This window comes from Lampris incognitus, chromosome 4, assembly GCF_029633865.1.
Source record: "Lampris incognitus isolate fLamInc1 chromosome 4, fLamInc1.hap2, whole genome shotgun sequence".
Lineage (NCBI taxonomy): Eukaryota > Metazoa > Chordata > Actinopteri > Lampriformes > Lampridae > Lampris > Lampris incognitus.
The window spans coordinates 57,239,354-57,267,062 of NC_079214.1; the positions used below are offsets into that span (position 1 = coordinate 57,239,354).

The 27,709-nt window shown below is 43.3% G+C and overlaps 1 protein-coding gene across 1 annotated transcript in view; it reads left to right on the top strand.

The window, feature by feature from the left end:
- The window catches only part of LOC130112084 (CUB and sushi domain-containing protein 1-like), a 729,421-nt gene that overhangs the window by 561,443 nt on the left and 140,269 nt on the right, over positions 1–27,709 (top strand). The window contains exons 35-39 of the mRNA XM_056279382.1: positions 1,954–2,049; positions 5,540–5,743; positions 6,945–7,069; positions 7,367–7,463; positions 21,553–21,657. Of these exons, the coding sequence (XP_056135357.1) occupies positions 1,954–2,049; positions 5,540–5,743; positions 6,945–7,069; positions 7,367–7,463; positions 21,553–21,657 (627 nt within the window). The remainder of the gene's footprint in view (positions 1–1,953; positions 2,050–5,539; positions 5,744–6,944; positions 7,070–7,366; positions 7,464–21,552; positions 21,658–27,709) is intronic.

Sequence of the window (27,709 nt, forward strand, 5' to 3'; positions counted from 1 at the left end):
GAGGAGTCAATAAATGTACTGGTTTCAGCTTGAAATCCAGTCAATCAAATTAAAAAAAAAATCTGAAAAAGAATTTAGTAAAAATAGTTTTTCCTTTGATACCTGATAGTTTGGGTTTTTTTTAGGATTTTTTTAGGTGAATTTTCTTAGAAATCTCATTACTTTAAGTGATTATTACAATCTGTACCTTTTAAATATGCTGATTTGAGTGTAACATTCCCCTTGAGGCACACCAGATTCAAGTTGTTTGCCAAAAACCTGTTTCTCATCATAACCTTTTTCCTTTTTACACCTAAAGGCTTGAATTTCATTGAATTTTGTTTATATTATTTACACTGTCATCTTTCTTTTTTTTTATTTGCTCTTTTGAGTGCATAAAACCATTTTTTTTGTGTAATTAACTTGGAAAATTGGAGTGTCAACGAAGCTGCTGGGGGGACAAGAAGTGTGTATTGATAACCGCTGCATCGAACTGAAACCGTGCGGTGTTTTTATTTCCACTGCTTCTCGACAAGGTAGTTCAAAATGAACCACTGTAATTAATGTAGAACGGGCGGCTTTTTCCTTGAATTTTATTTCGGCACAACTATCCCTTTGGGCTGAAACTGTCAGCGTAAACTAAGAAACGCCAGGCTTTATATAATAATGATAAGGCCGTGTCATTACTCAGATTCACACACACACAGCTTGATGCCATATTGTTCCCACTAACTGACTGATTACTCTGCTGCACACAAGCCCATAGACGCACAAACACGCATAACAAACAGACATGCTCCCTGACACAGCTAATGATGGTTCCAAATGTCAGGCACACCATTCCATGTTTCCCTCATTTATCACTGCTACTTCATCTGTGTGTGTGTGTGTGTGTGTGTGTGTGAGAGAGAGAGAGAGAGAGAGGGAGACTTTTTTGGGGGTATTAAGGATTTTAGGGTGTGTGTTTATGGAAGGGAGAGCGAGAGAGAATGATGGAGAATGTGTTTTGGTTTTTTTTGTACTCTGGGGATCAGTGACAGTCAGTCTTGTTTGGAAGGTGGTGTGTCTCAGTGGTCGTTTGTCTATGTTTACTGTATATGTGTGTGCCTCAAGAAACGTTGGGCCTAGAGCATCTGGGTGGCGTGGCGGTCTATTCCATTGCCTACCAACACGGGGATCGCCGATTCGAATCCCCGTGTTACCTCCGGCTTGTTCAGGCGTCCCTATAGACACAAATGGCCATGTCTGGGGGTGGAAAGCCAGATGTGGGTATGAGTCCTGGTTGCTGCACTAGCGCCTCCTCTGGTCAGCTGGGGGGGCTGGGGGAAATAGCGTGATCCTCCCACATGCTATGAGGAGGCATGTGGTAGTCTGCAGCCCTCCCCGGCTCGGCAGAGGGGTGGAGCAGCAGCCGGGACGGCTCGGAAGAGTGGGGTAATTGGCTGGAAATAATTGGGGAGAAAAAAAAATATTGGGCCTCATTCATCAATCGTTCGTATGTACAAATTTGTTCTTACACATCCATGGAATTTTCTAGCCCTGAAGTTTGTCTCAGAGACCAGTGTAGACCCTGGGTAACCCCCTGAATTTAGACACCAGCTGGCTAACACTGATATCTTTACAAGCCAAGGTGATTGCTCGTTGCAAGAGGTAGACAATAGATGTTAGGAGGGAAGGGATTAAAAAAACAATCGGGCTTTGCGATGAGTGTCAAGACAATCTTCAAAGCTAAAAAACTCCCATGGGTGTGTAAGAACAAATTTGTATGTACAAACGTTTGATGAATGAGGTCCTTTGGGTCTTTTCACCATAGGTGTATTTGTGTGTGGTCTCAATCATGATTCATGCATTTAACTGCAGTCAGAGAGGCAGGCGTTAGTCAATTCAAAAGAGAAAAATCAGCTGTTCCTCTCATTTACAGCCATGCTGAACTCATCATATGTGTGTGTGTATGTGTGTGCATGTGTTTTCCAGGGGAAACGCTGCCATTGGCAACTTCCAATCAGATCATGCTTCGGTTCAGTGCTAAGAGTGGTCAATCAGCTAAAGGCTTTCACTTTGTCTACCAAGGTAAGATACTCTCTCTCTCTCACTCACGCTCACATACGCACACGCACACATATATATGAACACACAAACATACACATGAATTGCATTAGTTTCCAGATTAAATTAAAACCTTAATTAACCCATAGCCCCTCGTTTATTTACCAAAACGAGGCATGATAAATCTCCCCACTTTGCACATTCCTATATATCTAGCACTGTGCTCGGCTCTCCAAGCATAATAAATTAAATTACACTCTTACCTCTTTATCATTATTCTTCGCTACTCTTTCTTAGCACTCATTTAGTCTTGACAGATTAAATTAAGACAAATATTAATATTTTTAAATGTTCTGCATTATTCCTCTATTCAAATTTTTGATACTATTTACATATTTGATGTACAGTATTAACAAAAAATCTCCCTCTCACCCTTTTTCGGGTGGTGTGTGTCTTCCTGAAGTTCGGGTCCTCTACCAGAGGTATGGGAGTTTGAGGGTTCTGCACAGTATCTTATGGTTCCTAGGACTGCACGTTTCTGGAAAGAGACCTGAGATGTTGTTCATGGAATCTGCTGGAGCCACTCTCCCAGTTTGGAGGTCACAGCCCCTAGGTGCTCCTATTACCACTAGGACTACTGTGGATTTCACCTTCCACATCTGATCTACTTCTTCCTTCAACACTTGGTATTTCTCTAGCTTCTCATGCTCTTTCTTCTTGATTTTCCCGTTGCTCGGGATTGCTACATCAACCACTACTGCTGTCTTCTGTTCCTTGTCGACCACCACAATGTCTGGTTGTTTAGCCAGCACCTGCTTGTCAGTCTGTAACTTGAAGTCCCACAGAATCTTAGCTCTGCCATTCTTCACCACTTTCAGCGGTGTCTCCCATTTAGACTTTAGGAATTCCAGTCTGTATTCAGTACAGATATTCCTGTATCAAAGAAACCTGAATCAGTTCATCTGGACACAATGCTTATCGACAGAAACGTTTCATCACTCATCTAGGTGACCTCTTCAGTCTAAACTGACTGCAGGTATCCACACCCTTATAAACAATACAGTGGCATAACGACCGAAACCAATTATCAGTTTCATATGCAAATGGGCGTGACCATTAACTAGAGTTTCAATGGCCATGATTTGGGAATGTTTGCAATCACAGGATTGTAAGATGGCCACAGATGTCCTCTTAGCCACCCACCCCCACCCCTCGGTTCAGGGATTTTGGAACTTGGTGAGCTCAATGTGGTTGTTCACAGACCACATCACATTCACCAGGAAGGATGTGAAAAATGACAGGTTAGCCTTCTTAGACTGTGAAATTGCAATTGGTGATGGGGGACATTTGATTGTTGATGTTTACCATAAACCAACACATACTGATCAGTACTTAAGGTTTGACTCTCATCATCCACTTGAGCACAAATTAGGAGTCATCAGGACGCTGTACCACTGAGCTGACAACGTTCCCACCGACACACTTAAACAGGCCCTGGTTAAGTGTGGTTGTCCTAACTGGTTGTTTATCAAAGCCAGGAAGACGCCCAAACAGTGCACCAGCCGATCGAACAGAAGAGGACAACAGCTGCCTAAGTAAACCAGTGGTGATTACGTATGTGGCAGGAATGTCGGAAAAGTTGAGACACATATTTTCCAAACATGTGTCTCAGTTGCTTTCAAATCCCAAAACACGGTGCACCAGAAATTGGTCCAACCCAAGGATTGGGTCCCCCAGCACAAACAGAGCAATATGGCATATGCTGTTAAGTGCCGGGAGGATTGCTGTGACTTGTACATTGGGGGAAACTTAACAGATGCTGACCAAGAGGATGGCCCAACACATAAGAGCTAACGCATCAAGCCAGGACTCTGCAGTCTACATCCATCTACAGGCCAGTGGCCACTCTTTCAAGGATGAGAATGTACACGTCCTTGATAGGGAGGAATGCTGGTTTGAACAGGGAGTCAAAGAGGCTATCAATGTTAAGAGTCAGTTATTTTTCTGTTAGCAGGGGAGCTGCTAACACAGGGGACACAGCTCCCCTGCTAACACAGCCCCCCTGCTAACACAGGGGAGCTGTGTTAGCAGCTCGTTCATCTGTGTTGCCAGGCATTCATGGAGTACTGTTAGCTTCTTCAGTCAGTAGGTGTGAATCATGTCAGGGCTTGGTGCAGCCTAGCTCTTAATGTTTGAGATTCGTCGTTGGATATTGGCCACTGTGACGATAACTGGTTCTTGTTCTGGGATATTGCTGTGGTCTGCTCTTAAATCCACCAGCCGCTGGGCATATCCTTCCAGTATCACTCGGTCTCTGCTTTGTGTGTGTCTGATGCTGTCCCCTTGTTACTCTGCAGCTGGGAGTACACTTTGGATGGTTCTTTGAGAAACAGGCCATTTACCCTTTGGCTTCTGCTTCTCTAGTGTATCTCTTCAGTCTGGTGGCCAGAGCTGTGAGCCTTTTTTAGCAGTTTTCAGGGCCTCCCTTATGGACAGCTTGCTGTACTTCTTCAACCAGGGCCTGTCTTTCATCACTCCTTTCTGCACCTCTGTTAACTAGCTAACATCTCTCCATGCTGCTTTGATCTTGGCTTCCAGCCTTCTCTTCCATGGAGGATACTGTTGGTGACCTGTGTTCTTACTCCTGTACCCAAGCATCTCCAGGATTACAGTTTTGCAGTGGTATATACAAGCTCATCTATCTCTGTTATGGTGGCAGTTGAGCTATTGCATAAGTAATATATAATATTGTATAAGGATGTGTTCACATCCGAAAACAAGCTTTGTGATGGTACTTTGTCACTGAGTCGTGGAAGCCAAACCTGGGGGTTGGCTGTCTTTAGTCTGGCCGTGATTCTCATTTGAACCTCAGTAGCTTCAGCTGTCATGGGTGGTAGGATTGTCTCAGCTGTTTGGAGTCTGTCCTCATTTGTCCCCTGCCTACTAGGCAGCCATTCAGGGTGCTGAATTGTATAGTCCATCCTGTTGGAGCCTTTCCATCTCAAGTTGTGACCATAGCTTCCTTCTATTGATGTTTGAGCATTGAGCCACTAGCTACTTCTTATTCAGTGTGGAATTGGGTCTCCTACTGGTCCACAGTTCCCACATATGCTTCATATAGCCCCTCCCTGGGGTTTGTTGTTAGAGTAGCATTCCATCAGTTCCAGGATTTTGGCCCTTGTCCATGAATGTCTTGTTCCAGTAGCCCGTTTCTCATCAGGTTTCCCTGGTTCCCCAACACCTGATGTGGACCTTGTTAACCTGGGCAACATCCAAGCCAGTATAACTCTTTTCAAGTTACTCTCACTCATATCTGAGGTAGTTGGCTTGTATAGCATTAGGAGTCTAAGCCATGGACTCTTGCTGGATTCTTGCCCCAACCAGGGTTTTAACCCCTGATCTCATGCGTGACAGCGTTTTTACCTACTGAGCTATCCAGATGTGCATATATGTATATTTTTTTCCTCTTCTTCTTCTCATTATGATCATATTTATTGTTGTTATTGATATATAGCTGTGCCTCGGACCAGTGACAGCCAGTGTAGTTCAGTGCCCGAGCCTCGGTATGGCAGGAGGATTGGTTCGGAGTTCTCTGCCGGCTCTGTGGTTCGATTTGAGTGCACTCCAGGGTATCTGCTTCAGGGATCCAGTGCCATAAAATGTCAGGCTGTACCGGGGGCTTTGGCACAGTGGAACGCATCCACACCAACCTGTATAGGTAAGTCTGACTGGCTTTTTCTTAATACATTATTTACAAAAATAAAAGTGAATAAAAATAGAATTCACTCATGTAAGAATTACTGTGAATATCAAGTATTCTCCTAAGTAAGAGTTTATGGTCCAGAAAGTCTGCAGAGCACCAGAATATGGCTGTCCTGGGAAACACTAAGCATCACTTTCCAGCCTCATTTTGTGGCAGTCTTACAAAATAAAATGTGCACCTTTCTCGGAGTGTTGTATCTAAACAGCTCCAAGTATCAACTTATTGAATTTCTTCAATAATGTTTGCCATTTTTTTCTGACCCCGTGCTGTGTTATTTTCAGCACCGTATTGGCCAGTCGACATTTAGAGCCTTAGCTGAACAACCTGTCTAACACAGACCTTAATTCATAATCACACTGTTCCAGAAAAATAAGGCAATGGGTGATCCAGAGGGTCGACTCTAAAGTGAGAGATCATGGAATGAATCATGGCATCGGTACGGCAAACATGTTCAACACCTCTGTGGTGTTATATTTTCATGAAATGACAATGGGCAAAGGGCAGCATATGCAACCTTTATTGCAAACATACACTGTAGTCTTCAAACAAAGTCAAATCCTGACAATCACACAGCTACAGTGCCCTGACGCTTGGTATGCCGTTCATGGAAAATTACAATGCAACAGCTGTTGTATTTGTCTTTGTGTGGCTAATGAATTTCCCCCTTGGCGGGATCAATAAAGTTCATCAGTCAATCATCAATCACCAGAGTGAACTACTGAAACATTTACACTTAGATTAATGCATATTCAGACACAAATGAAAACAAAATTACACAATTACAATGACTTTCAGCTACTGCACGTTCGCTTCGACAGATACAGTTTACAGACATTTTGCATGCTTATGCTATATCACACTAGCTATCAATAAGCCCATCTCATAGAGAGACAAGCAAATTCATCAACTTGGAGAGAGTTAATATTTTTTTTAAAAACTGAGCAATTGGCTTCTTTGTCTGGAACATAAGATGACTTACAAAAATGGATTTTGCTTGCCACAAGAAGTGTGCAATCCTCAGATAAGTGCCACAATGCAGGCGGTGTTAAATGGAAATAATGAAGCGGTGGTACTATATTGAAATTAGTATTCACTCCCTTGACATTCACATAACATATAATCATGTATAACCGTCACTTTTATGTCTCTTTGTTAGTTCCCTGCAGTGGTAATTTGACAGAACGCAGAGGTACAGTTCTTTCACCAGGCTATCCTGAACCATACCCAAACAGCCTGAACTGCATATGGAGGATCCATGTCAGTGAAGGCGCTGGAATACAGGTAAAGATGTGTATATCCTTTTATGTTCCTTGAATATAATTTAAATTAATGTTGCCTTTTAAAACAAGCTTTAGTTAGATATTCAGTCATTATGCGGTTGTGTTGATATGGTCGGTGGAATCTGGCTGATATGAATTAGGCTGCCCAAAAGCCTTTGCTGGAACCTGATTCCTTCACATTTGTGTTGTCCATGTATACATACTGTCTATATTAACACAGACTGTTATTGCTTATTTATTTATTTACTTTCATATATAAAATATAGCTTCTTATTTATTACTATTGTTCATTTTTTAGATACAAGTAATGACGTTTGCTACAGAGCACAACTGGGATTCTCTGGAAATCTATGATGGAGGAGACATGACAGCCCCGAAATTAGGATCATTTTCTGGTATTATTAAACACAGCCATAAACACACTCACACACACACAAATGAAATTACTGGAAATCTATGACAGATAAAAAATGACAGCTCCTAAAGTGTGAGTAGAATGCACACACACAGACACACACACACACACACATCACATACAATTACTGGAGATCTATGACAGATAAAACATGACAGTTCCTAACCTATAGGTAGAATGCACACAAACACACACACACACACACACACCACATTATATATATATATATATATATATATATAAACAAACATATGCTGGCACTTGCCTGTAGAAGCATGTGTGTGTATGTGATCATGCTCACACTGAATGTCATGCTGGATGACAATTCCCCCATACTTAAACGTGCATGTGCGCCTGCACACACACACACGCACACACACACACACAATACAAGGACTAGGAAAGCTAGAATTTATATATTTAAAAAAAATTATATATATACATATATATATATATATATACACACACACACACATATAGATAGATAGATAGATAGATAGATAGATAGATAGATAGATAGATAGATAGATAGATAGATATGTATATATATATATATAGAGAGAGAGAGAGAGAGAAAGAGAGTGCATAGTATATTGGTGGACAGGAGGAGAGGGTTGGTGCAGAGATAGGGAATTATCTTGAGGGACAAATGAAGGATGGTATAGGAGCAGAGCAAGAAAGAACGGATTCCTTCTTTGTAGGGATGAAGGATGCTGTAACCTTTCAAAGTTTCCCAGTGGAGTTATCTCTGTGACCTGCCCCAAGCACATACCTGTCACACACCTGTCGCACACATTAAGCATGCCTCCCAAAGGGGAGATAACACACACACACAATCTCACACTCGAGTATGGAAAGCACATGCATTCTTCTTGTATTGGCTGGTGTCTAAAGGTCTCCATGGGAAGTTAAGTGCATTACACAGTGGTTCTCCGAAGGTAAATGTGACGAAACTTTGGCCACGGGATGGAGGAGAGACACAGGGTTGGTGGAAAACGGGCACTTTTATTTGCGCTGCGTACGTCTCACACAATTCACTGTCTGTTTTGCGTGCTGCTCTGGGTGGTGCTTCCCTGTGCTGGAGAATCCTTCCTCTCTGTGGCTGGAGACTCCTTTCTCTCCCTCTGGCCCGTGTTCGCTAGTGGCTTGTCATGTGTGTCAGTCAATCGGACCCAGCTTCACTGCAGAATATACACTCACTGGCCACTTTATTAGGTACACCTTGCTAGTACCGGGTTGGACCCCCTTTTGCCTTCAGAACTGCCTTAATCCTTCGTGGCATAGATTCAACAAGGTACTGGAAACATTCCTCAGAGAGTTTGGTCCATATTGACATGATAGCATCACGCAGTTGCTGCAGATTTGTCGGCTGCACATCCATGATGCGAATCTCCCGGTCCACCACATCCCAAAGGTGCTCTATTGGATTGAGATCTGGTGACTGGAGGCCATTTGAGTACAGTGAACTCATTGTCATGTTCAAGAAACCAGTCTGAGATGATTCGAGCTTCATGACATGGCGCGTTATCCTGCTGGAAGTAGCCATCAGAAGATGGGAACACTGTGGTCATAAAGGGATGGACATGGTCAGCAACAATACTCAGGTAGGCTGTGGCGTTGACACGATGCTCAATTGGTACTAAGGGGCCCAAAGTGTGCCAAGAAAATATCCCCCACACCATTACACCACCACCACCAGCCTGAACCATTGATACAAGGCAGGATGGATCCATGCTTTCATGTTGTTGATGCCAAATTCTGACCCTACCATCCGAATGTCGCAGCAGAAATCGAGACTCATCAGACCAGGCAACGTTTTTCCAATCTTCTATTGTCCAATTTTGGTGAGCCTGTGCGAATTGTAGCCTCAGTTTCCTGTTCTTAGCTGACAGGAGTGGCACCCGGTGTGGTCTTCTGCTGCTGTAGCCCATCTGCCTCAAGGTTCGACGTGTTGTGCGTTCAGAGATGCTCTTCTGCATACCTCGGTTGTAATGAGTGGTTATTTGAGTTACTGTTGCCTTTCTATCAGCTCGAACCAGTCTGGCCATTCTCCTCTGACCTCTGGCATCAACAAGGCATTTTCGCCCACAGAACTGCCGCTCACTGGATATTTTCTCTTTTTCGGACCATTCTCTGTAAACCCAAGAGATGGTTGTGCGTGAAAATCCCAGTAGATCAGCAGTTTCTGAAATACTCAGACCAGCCCGTCTGGCACCAACAACCATGCCACATTCAAAGTCACTTAAATCACCTTTCTTCCCCATTCTGATGCTCGGTTTGAACTGCAGCAGATTGTCTTGACTATGTCTACATGCCTAAATGCATTGAATTGCTGCCATGTGATTGGCTGATTAGAAATTTGCGTTAACGAGCAGTTGGACAGGTGTGCCTAATAAAGTGGCCAGTGAGTGTAGATGTTAGTCAGGCACACCTGGGACTGATCATTAATCAACCGCTACCGCGTCTGCTCTCCCGTGACCCACATCCTCTCTGTCTCCACTTGCAGCCAAAGCTAAACCGCACCCCACTACCACAGTAGACTGTCGCGGGACTGTGTTTCCAAGTTGGTCTGGGGATTTAAGCTAGCAGCCCTCACAAGCCTGTAGGTACAAAGGAATCGGCCCTCGTCCACATTGGCCTCCGGGAAAATCGGTTCCCAGTAAAAACTGTGTGGTTTCTTGCCCGGTTTGAGTGTTGCGACTCACTCAATATAACCGGTCTAATCACTGCAAAATATGGTGGTGTGAGTGCAGCGTTTGGGTGCACCTGTTGGCCATTAAAGGCGAAGCGCAGTGTGTCATCCCGAGTCTGCTCGATGAGGAAGTCCTCTGCTGGGCAGACCACCGGAGTCATGGTCGACTCACCCTCACCTGACTAGGGTGAGCTCGCATCACCATTTAACACTATGCACCACTCACACTGCCCTGGCTGTGGCTCTCGTGGCCCCGCTGTCCCCCCATCCAACTTATCAAATCCCGGCCAATCCAAGCCAAATAAAAGGAGCCACTACAGGTGGGAACTAACCAAGGCCTGGATTTTATGCTTTTTCCCCCGATATCGAGTTTCGGTTAATATCCCCATGCACACACCGAAATTCCACCTACGATGCCTCTAGCAGTGCCCCAGGCTGAACCAGGCTTTGGTGGTTAAGTGTCTGTGTGCAGCCTGTGTCCAACAAAGCCTGATATCTACCCTCTTGCGTATGTACTGGTATGCTATATCTTCCCCCCTGGACCGGGTGAGTGGGCTGACAGGCCAAGAACCCGGACCACCTGGCCCACTTCCATCAGTGAACACTCCTCCGCTAGTGGCCCGGCTTCCCCCGATGCCAGCACTCCTGACCTGATCTTTGAGAAGCCCCCTGGGTCCCAGGGAGAGCAGAGGCTGAATCTGGGCCCTGTGGATTAGGGAAGAGGGAGGGATTAGACCAGGGATGAGGTTTGAAAAGTATGTGCTGCTGTGTAGATGTTCCTGTGTCTGTGTGTGTGGGTTCATGCATGTGTGGGGGTGCAAGTGTGTGTAATCTTCTGAGAGCCGGCATGGGGCAGGCTGCTGGCTTGCCACGTCCTTCCTGAGCAGGAAGGGAAGTTGGTATTCTGCCAAGGCGACAGCCCTGGTCAGGTCCTCAGGACAGAAGCATTAAACCTTGTCAGCCATTGCAAGGGATGAAATTATTGATGTCCTTGGGGCTGGTCGTAGCCACCGTCTCACTACGTCGAGGAGCCACTGTGCAAGGATGAAGGGGCAACAGGCATCCTCCAGGTTGAGTGTCCTTAACCGGCGACAATGTCCATTTGGCGTGAGCCCTACCTGGTCCAGGACAGCTCACCCGATGGCTCAGTATTCCCCCTGGAAGGACAATAGTAAGCTGGTCGCAGCAACTTGTGCCTCACCAGTGAGCAAGGGGAGCACCCGCAGAGCCCAGTCCTCCTCCAGCCACCCGCACACAGATGCTGTATCTTTGAAATTGTCCAAAAATGCCTCAGGTCGTTGGCGAATGTCATCTTGGGGAGGGTGATCTGGGGCCAGTGAGACGGGAAAGCGTATTGATCATTGTTCCCTAAACGTTTTTTCTGGGGACCCACTTTTTAAAAATGACAAACCATCACAACCCAACTCACAATAAGCCTTATCTAGAAACCGTGAGAACAGCGAATTCATGCATAAATTATCGTTCTTGACCATTTTTCTTGCCATTGCCCCACCATCAAACAGACATGCATGTTAGGGTTAGTACTCCTGTCTGTTTCCCTGACCGAGGCATGGCAAGACGAACTGGAGTTGGTCCCCGGGCGCTGCACGGCGGCTGCCCGCTGCTCCTAGCCACACAGCTAGGATGGGTTTAATTCAGAGGAAGAATTTCCACATGGGGATCATTAAAGTAATAAAATAATAAAAATAATCTCATATCTTGACTAGGTAAACCAGCCATTTGGAAGAGATATACGTTTGATAAATTACAACTTTGTTTTATGCATGTGTTATGGAAAACATATACATGTGTTAAATACTTTATAAATGCATTTAGGCGGGGTTATCAGGCTATCTCATTGTTTTTAATTTCTCTCATCTTTTGTATCTGTCTAAGTGGGAGAGTACTGCTGGCGTCGTGTATGGCTGCCGCTTCTCCCTCTCGTAGCCCCCCCTTCCCATCCACCCCTGTATGTCTGTGTTATGTTTATCTGTCCTCTTGTTTCACCCCGTTTATTGTAAAGCGACTTTGAGTATTAGAAAAGCGCTATATAAGATTGATTTATTATTATTATTATTATTAAAACAATATACACATTTTAAATACTTTATAAATGAGACAAAAAAGTGCATGTAGGGTGAGTTAACAGGCTCTCGTTTTTTTTCTCCTCTAAACAGTAAAACAAACAATGTATGCTAGCCTTTCATATTAGAGTCAATGTTATAAGTACAATTATCAGAACAATACAAACATTCAGCACTATCAAAAACATGCTTCCCGTGGAAAGTGTTTTGAAATACTCACGTCTATTATCAGTACAAGTAGGCTCGTGTTGAAGTGCAGCTATTTTTTTCAAATAGTCAATTCGAACTGTGAACTCGTCAACCACATCAGGTCTAATCCATAACCCAAATCGCTCATTTGGCCCATTATGTGCTATTTACTTATCCTGAATATCATGTTTTTAGGCCTACTCCAAATATCCAACTCTGCATATTAATTTGCTTACATTTTGCTAACATGACAGGTGGGCCTGCTTGCTTTTTAGTATTGCATTCCAGTCCAGTTTACAAGAGAGCGTAACGTGCATATCGGGTGCAGAGTTCAGTCTATTTCAGGCGGAAAACGTGTGGTCGACATATGAACGAGCTCCCTCATGTGGCTCAAAGCTGTATTGCAGATATTACTTAGACTGGAGGAAATTCTGTAAATTTATTTGGCAACCTAAATAAAATCTCCTGTGACGGCCAAGTCTTTGTGAATTACTAGTTTAGATGATCCCCACCCCCCGGACAGCCAAAGGGGAGTGCAACAGCCCAGTCTTCTACCTGCTGAGCAGCCAGCTCCTGCAGGGTTGAGTTTGCTGGCGCTTCATTCAGACCTGGCTCTCCTGGAGGTTGGTGATTCGGTGGAGGGTTCGCCCCAGGGGAGATCCTTGTGGCTCCATCTGGCAGCCATATGGGCTACCACTATCAAGTGAAGTAAATTTTATTTGTATAGCCCATTATCACAAATTACAAATTTGCCTCAGTAGGTTTACAGCAGTACAACAACCTGTCCTTAGACACTCGCATCAGATGAGGAACATCTCCTTAAAAAAAACAACCCTTTAACAAGGAGAAAAAATGGGGAGAAACTTCAGGGAGAGCAACAGAGGAGGGATCTCTCTCCCAAGACGGACAGACGTGTAATGGATGGTGTGTGTACACAATTTACAGAATACAACATTGCAAGAGAATAACAGAATTATAATATGATGAGGATGTCAAGCAGTGTCCAGACACCACCGGAACAGCCTAGAACCTGAGCCACGTAACCACCGTCACCATGTAGACCTATCTGACAGGACAGACTACACATGCACACAGGGGTGGCTCACATCACATAATTCACATACACAGGAGAAAAGACTGGAAAAAAAAACATTAGTCACACATCGGATTAAGAGAAGGATATAACACTGAAACAGGATATGGATTTATAAGATAGTACATAAAAAAATGTGATGAGGAGGATGCCAAGCAGTGTAACAGCCTAGGACCTGAGCTACGTGGCCACCATGTAGACCTGACAGAAGGACAGACTACTCATGCACACAAAAGAGACTCACATCACACCATTCACATACGCGGGAGAAGAGACAAGAAAAAAAAAGATAAGTCACACATCGGAGTGAGAGAAGGATATAACATTGAAACAGGTTAATAAAATTATATGTATTTATAAGATATATATAAAAAAAATGATGAGGGGGATACCAAGCAGTATCCAGGTAGTGACCACCGTCAATATGGAGACCTGGGAGGAGGACAGACTACACGTGCACAAGGTGCACTCACGTCACACCATTCACATACACAGGAGAAGAGAAAGGAGAAGACATAATTCAGAGAGAGAAAAGACGTGAGAGAAGAGAACATTCTGTAATAGTCTATATAATCTCATCGGCAGAACAATCCTTGATAAATTCATTGAGACAGAAACTGACCTGTCATGCAGTACAGGTCGTGAAGTATTCAATTTAAAGGCAACTAACTGTAGGTTAAGGCAAAAAGATGAGTTTTACATTTGGATTTAAAGGACTCAGACTCTGATTGGTGGCAGCAGGCAGGTTATTCCACAAGAACAGGGACCGATAGGAAAAGGCCCTGCCACCAGCTGACTTCTTTTTAACTTTGGGTACACACAGGAGCCCTGTATTTTGAGAGTGGAGCGCTCAAGATGGAATATAAGGTTTAAGGAGATATGACAGGTATGATGGGGCAAGCCCATTTAGGATTTTATAAGTCAGCAAGAGCACCTTGAAGTCTGATCTAACATGGATAGGAAGCCAATGAAGGGAGGCAAGAATTGGTGTAATACCCAAATTTTATAGTTTTAGTGAGGATTCTAGCTGCAGCATTTTGAACCATCTTAAGACTTTTAGTACTAGCATGTGACACATGGAGAAAAAAGAGAACATAATAATAATGGATTACATATATAGCACTTTATGTAGGCACCCAAAGCGCTTCACATGGAAGGAGGGAAACTTGCCTCAATCATCACCAATGTGTAGCACCCACCTGGGTGATGCATGGCAGCCATTTTGTGCCAGAACACTCACCACACATCAGCTTGAGGTGGAGAGGGAGGAATCATTGAGCGAATTACACAAGGGGCTGATTAAGTTGGCCTGATCAAGAAAGCCGGGTTGGAAATTTTGCCAGAACACCGGAGGACCCCCTACTCTTTGCGATAAGTGCCACAGTGAGTCAGGACCTCGGTTTTAACATCTCATTGGAAGGATGACATTTCAATACAATACAAACAACTTTATTCATCCCGCTAGGGGCAATTTGTTTGGAGAAGCTTGTGAACATAAAACACAATAACATGCAAACAAACAAATAACACAAACAATAATAACACCTCAGGGTGCTAAATGTGTAATAAAATCTATAAAAGTACACAATAAGAAAAACAATAAGATAAACTTGATAAAGACAATAAAACAATTTGATAAAAAAACACTATGGAGCATGAATGATGTAGAATAACAGTTAGTTTTACAAGCAGGTAGAACATAACGACGCTCTGATAGCAACAGAGAAAATTCACTTGGTAGAATATGTCCAGAAGAAGCCAAAATACTTGCTGCTTTCTGGAGGATTTGTTGGTTGCAAGAAGAATTCAGATCTCTTTGTTTCACTCCGGTGGTCTTAGAACAGATTTTAACAGTGTTGTTCAAGCTGTTCTGTCTTTTACCATGTCTTCGTCACTGCACTGGGACATTGGGATTTTTTTTTTTAAGACCGAAGGGAAGACTTCCCCCTATTGGCCCACCAACATCACTTCCAGCAGCAACTCGTTTTCTTAGGAGGTTGTCTCCCATCCAAGTACTAGCCAAGCCAACACCTGCTTAGCATCTGTCATTAAGCAGAACCAAGGTACATGTTGGTATGGCTGGCAGCATTACAGTGATCAAGTCTGGATGAAATAAATGCATGTATTAGGGTCTCTGTGTTAGCCATGGACAGGAAAGACCGAATTTTAGCTGTGTTACCTAAGTGAAAAAAGGCAGTGTTGGTGATTTCTTTAATGTGCGTATCAAAGGAAAGGCTGAGATCAAATGTAACACCTAGATTTTTAGCTGCCACACTCAGAGTTGTCGATTGTAATTGTTACTTGATCAAAGTGGTGTCTGTGTCTAGCAGGGCCAACAACCAGCATCTCAGTTTTTTGTTTTTTTAGCATCTCAGTTTTAACTGAATTTAAAAGCAGGAAATTTAGTGACATCCAATTTTTCACAGCAGCCAAACAGGCCTCTAAAGTAGTTATTTGAATACAATTATCAGCCCTTATGGCACATACAACTGAGTTTCAGCCACATAGCAATGGAAATTTATTCCATGGCTGCGTATAATTTGGCCAAGAGGTGAAATGTAAAGACAGAAAAGTAGAGGGCCAAGAACCGAGCCCTGAGGTATGCCGTATTTAACGTCAGATCATTTTGATCTAATATTGTTATAGCAGACACAGTGTTTTCTTCCAGATAATTACGACTTAAGCCAAGAGAGAGCTAAGCCAGAGACACCAAAATTACAACTTATCCTGTCTAATAGTATACAGTGATCAGTGGTATTAAAGGCTGCACTGAGGTCCAGTAGTAGAAGCACAGAGGTGGAATCTGAGTCCATAGCTAGTAGAAGATCATTCACCACTCTGGTCAGAGCTATTTCAGTGGGGTGACAGGCCCTGAAAGTCGATTAAAAAGGTTCATATTGATAGTTTTCTTCTATATGAGTCGAAAGTTGTTGATACACAACTCTCTCTAGTACTTTGGGAAAGAATGCAAGAATGCAACTGGTCGATAGTTATAAAGAGATCCTGGATCGATGTGTGGTTTCTTAAGTTGATGTTTGACCTCAGCTGTCTTAAAACTGCTGGGAACAGTACCAGTAGGTAGTGATAAACTAACATTGTCTTGCATTGTAGGTCTCAGGAAAGGCCAGAGGTTTTTATAAAGTTTTACTGGTAAAGGGTCAAGTAGGCGAGTAGTTAGTTTAGAAGCTGGCACGAGCTTAGTCAAATTATCAAGAGAGATAGTCACAACAGCTGTAATAATGGGGACTATCAGTGACTCATTATATAGATGTGAATTTGGTAAGACAGGATCTGCAGGAGGAAAAAAACTGTGAAGCGTTTAGTCTTAATGGACGGTGACCTGTAGTGCCTCCCTGAGGGAAGGCGCTGGAATAGGTGTTGAGCAGGATGTGAGGGTTCAAAGATGATCTTTGCTCGCTTTACAGTCTGGTGAGTATGTAGAGATTCAACTGAGTGGAGTGGGTTGCCTATGATTTTGGATGCCTTGTTGACAATACACTGCAGCTTTTTTCATGTTTGACCATCTGTGCCACCGTACCATACTGTAATAGAAGATGTTATGACAGACTCGATAATGGCTGAGTAAAACAGAATGAGAAGTTGATGTTTGATCCGGTATTTGTTAAGTTGCCTAAGAAAGTAAAGTCATTGAGGTTTTGCAATGATAAGTTCAGTGTTAATTTTCCACATCAGGTTATTGCTGATGTATGATCCAAGGAGTTTAAAAGAGTCAGTGGTGGTGATAGGGTCTCCATTCATTTGTATGGGTGTTTTGGGATTTGGCATGAATGGGAAGTCAATAATGAGTTCTTGGGTTTTGTCTGTATTACGCAGAAGGTCATTGTTTGCGTACCATGTGACAGCAGAATTGAGGTGACTTCAGAGGGCCACATTTAAGTCACAGTGAAAGGAGCCAAGACTTATGCCCCTTTTCTACTACATGGTACCGGCTCAACTCGACTGTTTTCGTTTTCCATTATTGGAAAGTACCAGCATTTAGGTAACTGTTACCACTTCTCTGATACCACCTTTGTCGAGGTTCCAAAAAAACTGGAGTGGGTACAAAAATCAATGCAGATCTCTATGACGACCAGCTACACTGAGGGGTTACTGTTAAGGTAATGGAAAACGACACAGAAGTGAGTTGAGTTGAGCCAGTTCCATGTAGTGGAAAAGGGGCATTAGGCAGCTGCTGGCCTGATGCCGCTACAGTGGATGGACTAATGTAGCAAGTGGCAATTACATCTGTGTGGACATTAATAGGACAGATCAATAATGCTTCAAATTTAATGAGTAAATGATTTGACACAGCAGATGTGACTGGCAAGACGGTCAAATTAGAAACATCTATCCCTTTGGATAAAATCAAATCAAGGATGTTACCACTGCAACGAGTCGACTCTTGAGCAAACTGAGCGAACTCAAAAGTATCAACAAGCACCAGAAAGAAAGGATAAGCAGACTTATTCAGATGAATATTGAAATCACCAAGAATTGGAATCTCATCAGAGTGAGTAACATGACCTGAGATAAATTCTTCAAGAAATAGTGAGTGAGGGCCAGGAGGTCAATAGCGTGTCACAATCTGGACCGAGCAGTCTGTTTGTGGCTGAATGAGATGGACTTAGAATAAGAGCCTTAAAAGACTAATTTAGATTCAAGCTTAGAAGTTGAATATTGAGGCATGGGTAAGGGACCAGAGACAATTAATTGATGCCGACATCTTTCTGGCCAACTCAAGGGTCCTAACTAGGCTGGCTTTTGTGATCTCTGATTGGTTTATCCTAACATTATTGGTGCCGACATAACTATGTTGCTGAAAGTAGTGGTGTTGTGTGCCTGGGTTCCCTGATTCGCCCTCCGTGATGCCAGCACCCTAAGATTATCCTCTATGTCAGAGATTCTGGCCTCGGGTAAACAGTGAATAAAGGCTGGTGAAGCCAATCTGATATTGCGGATAATGTAGTCTCCCTTCACTAGCATGTGTTGCTTTACTCCCATCAGCAGGAGTGGGAGAGGCATGCTGGCCAGTAGGACTACCAACAGGGCTAGTGAGGGGGTGAAAACTGGTTTTCAGTCAGGAGAGGTGACTGCAGACCAGGCCACATGGTCGGTGCCTTGCTTTTGCAAGCCTTCCCACACCAGCAAACAGAGACAACCCCCACCGCATCTGCCGACGAGGCTGAGCTAGTGCTAACGATAGCAGGTCTGCTGTCAGGTCTGGGACTAAGGCTATCTGGAGTGCCTGTTACATCTAACTTAACCCTAGCCGAAAGAAGCTGCTGTAACTCACGCACACGTTTCTCTAGTAGAGACAACCTATCTGTAATTGCGGAACAGTCACCACACACCATCATTTTAACGAGGCTGCTTTGACTGCAAATGCAATAAAGCTGTCTGCTAAGCTCGACGCTAGTGCAACCGGTTATTTTCTTGCCCAGTGCGGGATTCGATACGGGGTGTACTGCACCACAAGGCGACATCACTAACCGCTCGGCTAAAGGGTCAGACCCGTTAGCTAGGGACTAACGTGTCTTATTAGTAGTTTACACTAGTAACAAACATATGAACGAGAGGCTGCCCACTCACACAAGAGTCATCTGAGAAAGAACACCAGCGAATCTAGCAACAAGTGAACTAAGCGCAGAAAATAGCAAAATATGTAGGACAAGTGAAGAGGTTAGGGCAGAATATAGAGGAGAGAGAGTAAGAGAATAAGCAACAGTTATTGATCTCGTGAAGCCAAATCTCATGAAGGTGGAAGCCGGAAACAGCTGGCAGTGACGAAAGAGGTCTGCATCACTGTGGCGAGACTTGTGCCACAGGATGGTTAAGAGATGAAGGACAGACACAGGGTTGGCGAAACAGGCTCATTTATTTGCGCTATAGTATATTTCTCACACAGTTCAATGTCCATTTTCCACGCTGCACTGGCCGGTGCTCCGGGGTGCTGGAGAATCCCTGTTCTCTGCTGCTGGAGACTTATTTGCATCCACTGCTGGAGACTCCTTTCTCTCCGTCTCGCCTGTGTTCAGTCGTGGCTTGTCAGTGTGTCAGTCAGGTGGACCCAGCTTCACTGCAGAATATAAAGAGATGTTGTTAGTCAGGTACACCTGAGACTGATCATCAATCAACTGCTGTGGCGTGTGCTCTCCCGCGACCCACGCTCTCTCTCTCTCTGTCCACTTGCAGCCGAGGCTAAATGACACCCCACTATCACAGTAGATTGTCAAGGGACTGTGCTTCCATGTTGATCTGGGGATTTAAGCTAGCAGACCTCACAAGCCTGGAGGTATAAAGCAATCAGCCCTGGTCCACTTTGGCAGTGTCTTAGGCGACTTCTACTTTACTAAATTACATATAAATTTACTAAATTAGACATACTCAGATTGATTAAGTATGAGAAAGGGGTAGGGCCAGGAAAGTTCTTCACTTCATCCTATGCCCTTTTCGAACATGGTCCAGTTATTACTTGTGTTGTTACAGAGTTTGCAAAAAATGTTCACTATTATTTCCATTTGTTCTTGTATTCCTGCCTGTGTATTTTATTTTGTTATTTTAGCATGTTCGAAATAAAATCAATCTGAAATCTGAAACTTATTTAAACCATGTGGCTCTTTGAACAGAAACTCTAACTTTACAGCTCTGTCACTCTTACTCTATTTTGACCATCTTGTTGCACTTATAGTCTTTTTTTGTTTTTTTGGTTTTTTTTCTGTCTTTACACAAATATAAGAGCACTCAAGATACTAACATATCTTTGTTTTGACGTTTTTATTTTCAAATCATTGTTAAAAAGAAATTGTTTTCAAAATTCTGTCTTTTCAAATAAACTCAATATCATTCAATATCAATCATTGAATAAGAGCTACCAAAATTAGAGTTGATGGACCCACAGTTGCCATTATTTTCCTTTCTTCGTCAGGTTTAAATTAGTTATTCAACAAGTAGTTCAGCAAGAAGACAGTGTTGACAATATCTATCAGTATTTTATAAGAAAAAAATGTACAGAATAGATATAGACGAGAATATTTAGTTGTGTAGGTATTGCACTTGATTTCACAGTTTTGAATGCACGGCAGAAACTTTAACCCATCACAAATTGAAGGCTACTTATCGATGACATGCTGCTTTTGTCGTGACCAGCGAATGACTTTACTATCTGCCGTCCTATTTTACTGATTCACAGAATTGGACACAGCCTTGAACCTGTAGTGTTTTATATGCCAAATTATACTAGTAACACCACAGTGAATAGGAATGCTTTCAACCAGAGAGCCCTGCACACTGACCTCTCCTTGAAAGAGGGACAGGTTAAAACAGAATAAAATAAAAATAATTAATGAAGTATGACATGGTGATTATGCAAAATGGGTTGATGTTTTCATAGTTATTTTATGCCACCTACTGCCTTTTCACCTGTAATATTTATTTATTTATCTACTATTGATCTGTTTTTAAGTATCCTAATATTCTAATTTTTGTAAACCGGAAAGTTCTGAAAACTTCTGACAAAGGGCGTCCGGGTGACATAGCGATCTATTCTGCTGCCTACCAACACGGAGATCGCTGCATCGAATCCCTGTGTTACCCCCAGCTTGGTCGGTCTTCCAACAGACACAATTGGCCGTGTCTGCGGGTTTGAAGCCAGGTGTGGGTATGTGTCCTGGTCGCTGCACTAGCACCTCCTCTGGTCGGTCGGGGCGCCTGTTCAAGGGGGAACTGAGGGGAATAGCGTGATCCTCCCACGCGCTATGTCCCCCTGGTGAAATTCCTCACTGTCAGGTGAAAAGAAGCAGCTGGTGACTCCATATGTATCGGAGTAGCTAGCCCTCCCCGGTCTGCAGCCCTCCCCGGATCAGCAGAGGGGCTGGAGCAGCGACCGGGACGGCTCGGAAGAGTGGGGTAATTTGCTGGATACAATTGGGGAGAAAAAGGGGGAAATAAATCCAAAAATAAAAATCTTGACGCCATTGTGTGGTATCAAATCTTTTTGTCATCTCCTCTACAGGAACCACAGCTCCCGCTCTGCTAAACTCCACATCCAACCAGCTTCTTCTGCACTTCCAGAGCGACATCAGCGTGGTGGCCGCAGGCTTTCACCTGGAGTACAAGAGTGGGTAAAATCTTCATTAGAGGGGTAGACTCAATTTTCCAGAGAGAGAGAGAGACCCATAGGTGGATGAATAAATTAATAGATCAATAGATGACGAGATATATAGATATATAGATTCCACGGACAGACGGACAGACAGATAGATAGATAGATAGATAGATAGATAGATAGATAGATAGATAGATAGATAGATAGATAGATAGATAGATAGATATACATAGAACCACTTTACCAAATAACTGTTTAACTGTTCATGTAAAAATGTATTAGTCAAGAGGAAGAAGAGGATCATTGCCTTTACCAGACACACACACACACGTGAGCGGACTCATCCACTGTTGAAGCGAACACTCCAACATGAAATAACAAGAGTCACTGACCTGAGTTGGTGTGGCTTGAGGCCACAGACCCATACCTATACACACATAACACACTCACGAGCACACACTCGTAGGCTGGCACAAACAGGAATGCACACACAGTGACATAGGTGGCTCCTGTGAGTGCATTTCTGTTTTTCAGGACCTGACAGATGCACACGCACACACACAAGTCGTCAGCACACGCACACATACGAAGGTACACAGAGAGAAAGAAAGACACGTGCACGTAGCGTGGACATGCTCACACACACACACACACACACACACACACACACACACACACAAATGCACCTGTCAGGACACGGTTGCGCTTTTCAGTCCTGTGTACTTATTTTGGCTCAGATTCATTTTCGGATCATTGAACATGTCCCCCTGTGCTTGTGTGTGTTTGTACTTACTGTGTGTTTGTACGTTTTGTGTGTGTGTGTGTCAGTCTGTCTGTCTGTCTGTCTGTCTGTCTGTGTGCACACGTGTGCATTGGCATTGTCTGTTGACCGAGTTATCTATATTTTTTACTTTTTTTATGGAGTTCACTTCATCACAAGAGAAAAAAAACCTGGAAAAATTGTGTGTGTGTGTGTGTGTGTGTGTGTGTGTGTGTGTGTGTGTGTGTGTGTGTGTGTGTACACGTCTCAACTTCAGCCTTCATTTTGTTGTGTATTGGCAAACAAAGATCGTTTTTTTTGTCCTGTTGGCCTTTCCCTGGCAAACAGAGAGAACGAGGGAGAGTGGATGGGAGGGTGGGTAGTAAAGAGATGGAGAGAAATTAGACATGGGTGGAGGATGAGAGACTATACAGGGAAGGAAAGGAAAGAGGTAGTTTGGCATGGAATGTCCAGACTTGCATGGGATTTTTGTCTCCTGTAATTTTTCAAAATGTGGCATCAACATTTTTTTTACTTTTTTTCATTTTGCTGTGTTTTTGTGTAGCGTGACCAAGTTTTCATAGAAAAGGGGAAACTGGGCATGTGGGTAGCGTAGTGGTCTATTCCGTTGCCTACCAACACGGGGATCGCCAGTTCGAGTCCCCCCGTGTTGCCTCCGGCTTGGTCAGGTGTCCCTACACATACAATTGGCGGTGTCTGAGGATGGGAACCGGATATTAGCGCCTCCTCTGGTCAGTTGGGGTGCCTGTTTTGGGGGGGGGGACTTGGGGGAATAGCATGATCCTCCCACATGCTACGTCCCCCTGGTGAAACTCCTCACTGTTAGGTGAAAAGAAGCAGCTGGCGACTCCACATGTATCGGAGGAAGCATGTGGTAGTCTGCAGCCCTCCCTGGATCGGCAGAGGGGTGGAGCAGCGACCGGGACGGCTCAGAAGAGTGGGATAATTTGCCGAGTATAATTCGGGAGAAAAGGGAAAAAATTATAATATGAGACTTAGACGTTACTTACAGATATCAGCAGTAATGGCTCCTCAGCTCCCCGGGGGTCCATTAAAGCTTGCATAGGTTCATCTCCTATCTGTAGTTACCTCATGTTAAGACGGCGTTGTGATGGCAGAGGGCAGGGGCAGCTTGACATGTGGCTTTTTGGAGGTACTCGCTGACTACATGTCAGTGCTGAAACAGAAGAGGGGAAAGTCAACGTAGCAAGGTGGACATAAACGCTGACGCTGTCTGCTCATAGTCTAGTGGCCTACTGGAGGGCCAGAACGGGGAGCAGAGTGTTTGGTAATGTCAGCAGTTTAGTAAAGTAGAAGATCCAGCATCACTGCAACTCCTCAGCTAGTAGAAGGGAGGATCAGTGTGTCAGTGCAGAAAAGAGAGAGGGAGAGAGAGAGAGAGAGGGAGAGAGGTGGTCAACCAAATGGAATACTTTCATTGATCAGATGCCATGACAAACTGCCGATGCTCTGCCTAATAATACACTGTGTGTGTGTGCGTGTGCCCCCAACTTCGAACAAATGCAGCGTTTCGCTTTGTGCTTCATCAAACAAAGGTCCTGCTCATCCCTCTATGCATGCACACACGCACACACACATACGCACACACATACACTACTGTTCAAAAGTTTGGGATCACCCAAACAATTTTGTGTTTTCCATGAAAAGTCACACTTATTCACCACCATATGTTGTGAAATGAATAGAAAATAGAGTCAAGACATTGACAAGGTTAGAAATAATGATTTGTATTTGAAATAAGATTTTTTTTACATCAAACTTTGCTTTCGTCAAAGAATCCTCCATTTGCAGCAATTACAGCATTGCAGACCTTTGGCATTCTAGCTGTTAATTTGTTGAGGTAATCTGGAGAAATTGTACCCCACGCTTCCAGAAGCAGCTCCCACAAGTTGGATTGGTTGGATGGGCACTTCTTTGAGCAGATTGAGTTTCTGGAGCATCACATTTGTGGGGTCAATTAAACGCTCAAAATGGCCAGAAAAAGAGAACTTTCATCTGAAACTCGACAGTCTATTCTTGTTCTTAGAAATGAAGGCTATTCCATGCGAGAAATTGCTAAGAAATTGAAGATTTCCTACACCGGTGTGTACTACTCCCTTCAGAGGACAGCACAAACAGGCTCTAACCAGAGTAGAAAAAGAAGTGGGAGGCCGCGTTGCACAACTGAGCAAGAAGATAAGTACATTAGAGTCTCTAGTTTGAGAAACAGACGCCTCACAGGTCCCCAACTGGCATCTTCATTAAATAGTACCTGTTAGAGCCTGTTTGTGCTGTCCTCTGAAGGGAGTAGTACACACCGGTGTAGGAAATCTTCAATTTCTTAGCAATTTCTCGCATGGAATAGCCTTCATTTCTAAGAACAAGAATAGACTGTCGAGTTTCAGATGAACGTTCTCTTTTTCTGGCCATTTTGAGCGTTTAATTGACCCCACAAATGTGATGCTCCAGAAACTCAATCTGCTCAAAGAAGTGCCCATCCAACCAATCCAACTTGTGGGAGCTGCTTCTGGAAGCATGGGGTGCAATTTCTCCAGATTACCTCAACAAATTAACAGCTAGAATGCCAAAGGTCTGCAATGCTGTAATTGCTGCAAATGGAGGATTCTTTGACGAAAGCAAAGTTTGATGTAAAAAAAATCTTATTTCAAATACAAATCATTATTTCTAACCTTGTCAATGTCTTGACTCTATTTTCTATTCATTTCACAACATATGGTGGTGAATAAGTGTGACTTTTCATGGAAAACACGAAATTGTTTGGGTGATCCCAAACTTTTGAACGGTAGTGTACATACACACAAACGCACGCACACACTCACACATACATACACACACACAAATGCACACACACATACACACATATACATACGCACTTGCACGTACTCACACATACACACACACACACACACACACACACACACACACATATATATATATATATATATAAATACATACATATATATACACACACACACACACACAGATACGCACGCACACACACGCACCAGAGGCTTGTGTGAGTGTGTGTGTGTGTGTGTGTGTGACTGAGTATGTGTATGTAAGAGTGGGTTTGTTGGTGAACAGTCGGCTCAGTAGGACAACATCGTGTAATTGGTAGGAAGATAGATAACGAACCAACAAGTACGGAAACAAAGGTATATATATATATATATATATGTGTGTGTGTGTGTGTGTAACCCATGTATTTTTCCCCTACATAGAAAGGGTTAATATCCCCTTGTATTATTTCCCATGATTTTTCTTATTTAAGTGTAATACCACCTATCTCCAATAGAGGGCGCAGCAGACCACATATGTAGGTCACTTTTCCTATGGTCGCATCAGTCTGGAGTTGATCAGCAAAGCGGGGCCGTGCCTATAGGACCCTTTCGAAAAAAAAGGGTCCCATATTCCCCGTTTTCCCCTAAAAAGGTCCTATAATCCCGGTTGCAATAGACACCGGGGAACATAGGACCCTCTTTTGGAAAAAGGGTCCTATATTCCCCGCTGTTTCCAAGGGAACATAGGACCTTTTTCCAAATAAAGGGTCCTATATTCCCCGCTATTGCCAATCGAGGAACAAACCGGGGAACTTAGAACCCTTTTTGCAAATTATTTCCTTAACGGGTCCAAAATAATAAAAACTGGGGTCATGGCTGAGTTGTAGGCTACGACAATCTATTCCTCCGCTGATTAAATTAGGCCGTATTACCATTGTTGGCTGTTGTATATCGCAGGCCACCTTGAGTGCGTATCCAAATTGGGCCTAGAGGAGGCTGTAATCTGCTTTATTGTTATTTCTTACCAATATTTACTGCAGTAGGCCTAGTTAGTTGGCTCTCCGGCTCAGCATGGACAGTCAGCAATCAACGCAAGTTTGTCTTGCAGTAGGTCCGCCTACCAGTATAACCTAGCCATTTCCACCTTCGCTCAAAGTTCAATTTGCACAGCACTGGACACTTCAGCCACTTTCTTGTTACTTTGCAGTTCGTTTTCCATATTAAATCACTTGGCAGACTTTCTTTCAAAAAGACTTTAATGATGAACTTTTTAGGCAGAGAACTTAGACCAGGACTTGGAATTTAGGACCAGCACAAAGTATCCATCAACGGGGGCCACCTACCTTACACAATAGGCTAATTGCCTAATAATAATAACTTGTGCTTCTCAAAAAACTAAAGGCTTGTGGAGGTGCTAAACCAAAAACATGAATCAAAGACGAACATCAAAGGATGTAAAGTAACACTCACCAAATGGTAAAAAAATAACAGAGGCAGTCCTGTCCTCTATTTCACCATTTTATTGTTTGGCATCAGTCATTAAGGTTTCTGAAGAAGACCACCCGGCCAAGTTAATGACTGATGCCAAACAATGAAATGGTAAAATAGAGAATTATGTCTTCTTTTTTTTTCATTTGATGAGCGCTACCTTACATCCTTTGATGTTCTTCTTTAATAATAATAATAATAATAATAATAATAAATAATAATAACAACAACAGCCTAATAATAATAATGATAATAATAATAATAATAATAATAATAGCCTAATTATAAAAGAGGCCTAATAACAAATAACAATTACAGGCATAATACTATCAATAGTAATGCTGATAATAGGCTATTAATAACAAAATGCTTCTAGTAAAAGCTTGGCTGAAAAAGGGTTGGTCTATGGCAGAAGTCCCCCAGAAAAGGCATGGTCTAAAACAAAAATCTCCAAGGCCTAACTAGCCTAACGTTAAGGCTTTTTTCTTCTTCAAAAAAGCAAAATGAGTAGTCCTAGTCCATTAGGCTACTCAACAAAGAGGGGCTAAAACCTCTACTCAGCCTATCTGAAAATGTGATGGCTTACAGCCCTCCAATATGATTCCAAATCTCTGTGACCAGCATCCAGTTGACCCTTGAGCCGCAGGAGACGGGCCTCCAACCTCCTCCACTTGGGCTTCCGCCTTGGGGGAGCATCTCCTCGCTCCGCCATTTCCAGCCTTTCCTCTGCCAGGGTTTGCTGGTCCTTAATGTGGCGCAGAAACATCCAAAGGGATGGGTGGCGCACTTGGACCGCATCATTTAGAGTGCGATGATAAGCTACAAAAACAAGAGGTTAATCATGTAAACTGTTAAAGAAATGTGAATATGCTGAACATGTTGACAGTGGCTTGATAAACATGAATACATAATACAGCTTTAGGAGTGTAGGCCTTTGTGTGATGTAGACCTCCAAAAATTATGCTGGATTGTGTTAAACTGATTTTTAAAATGA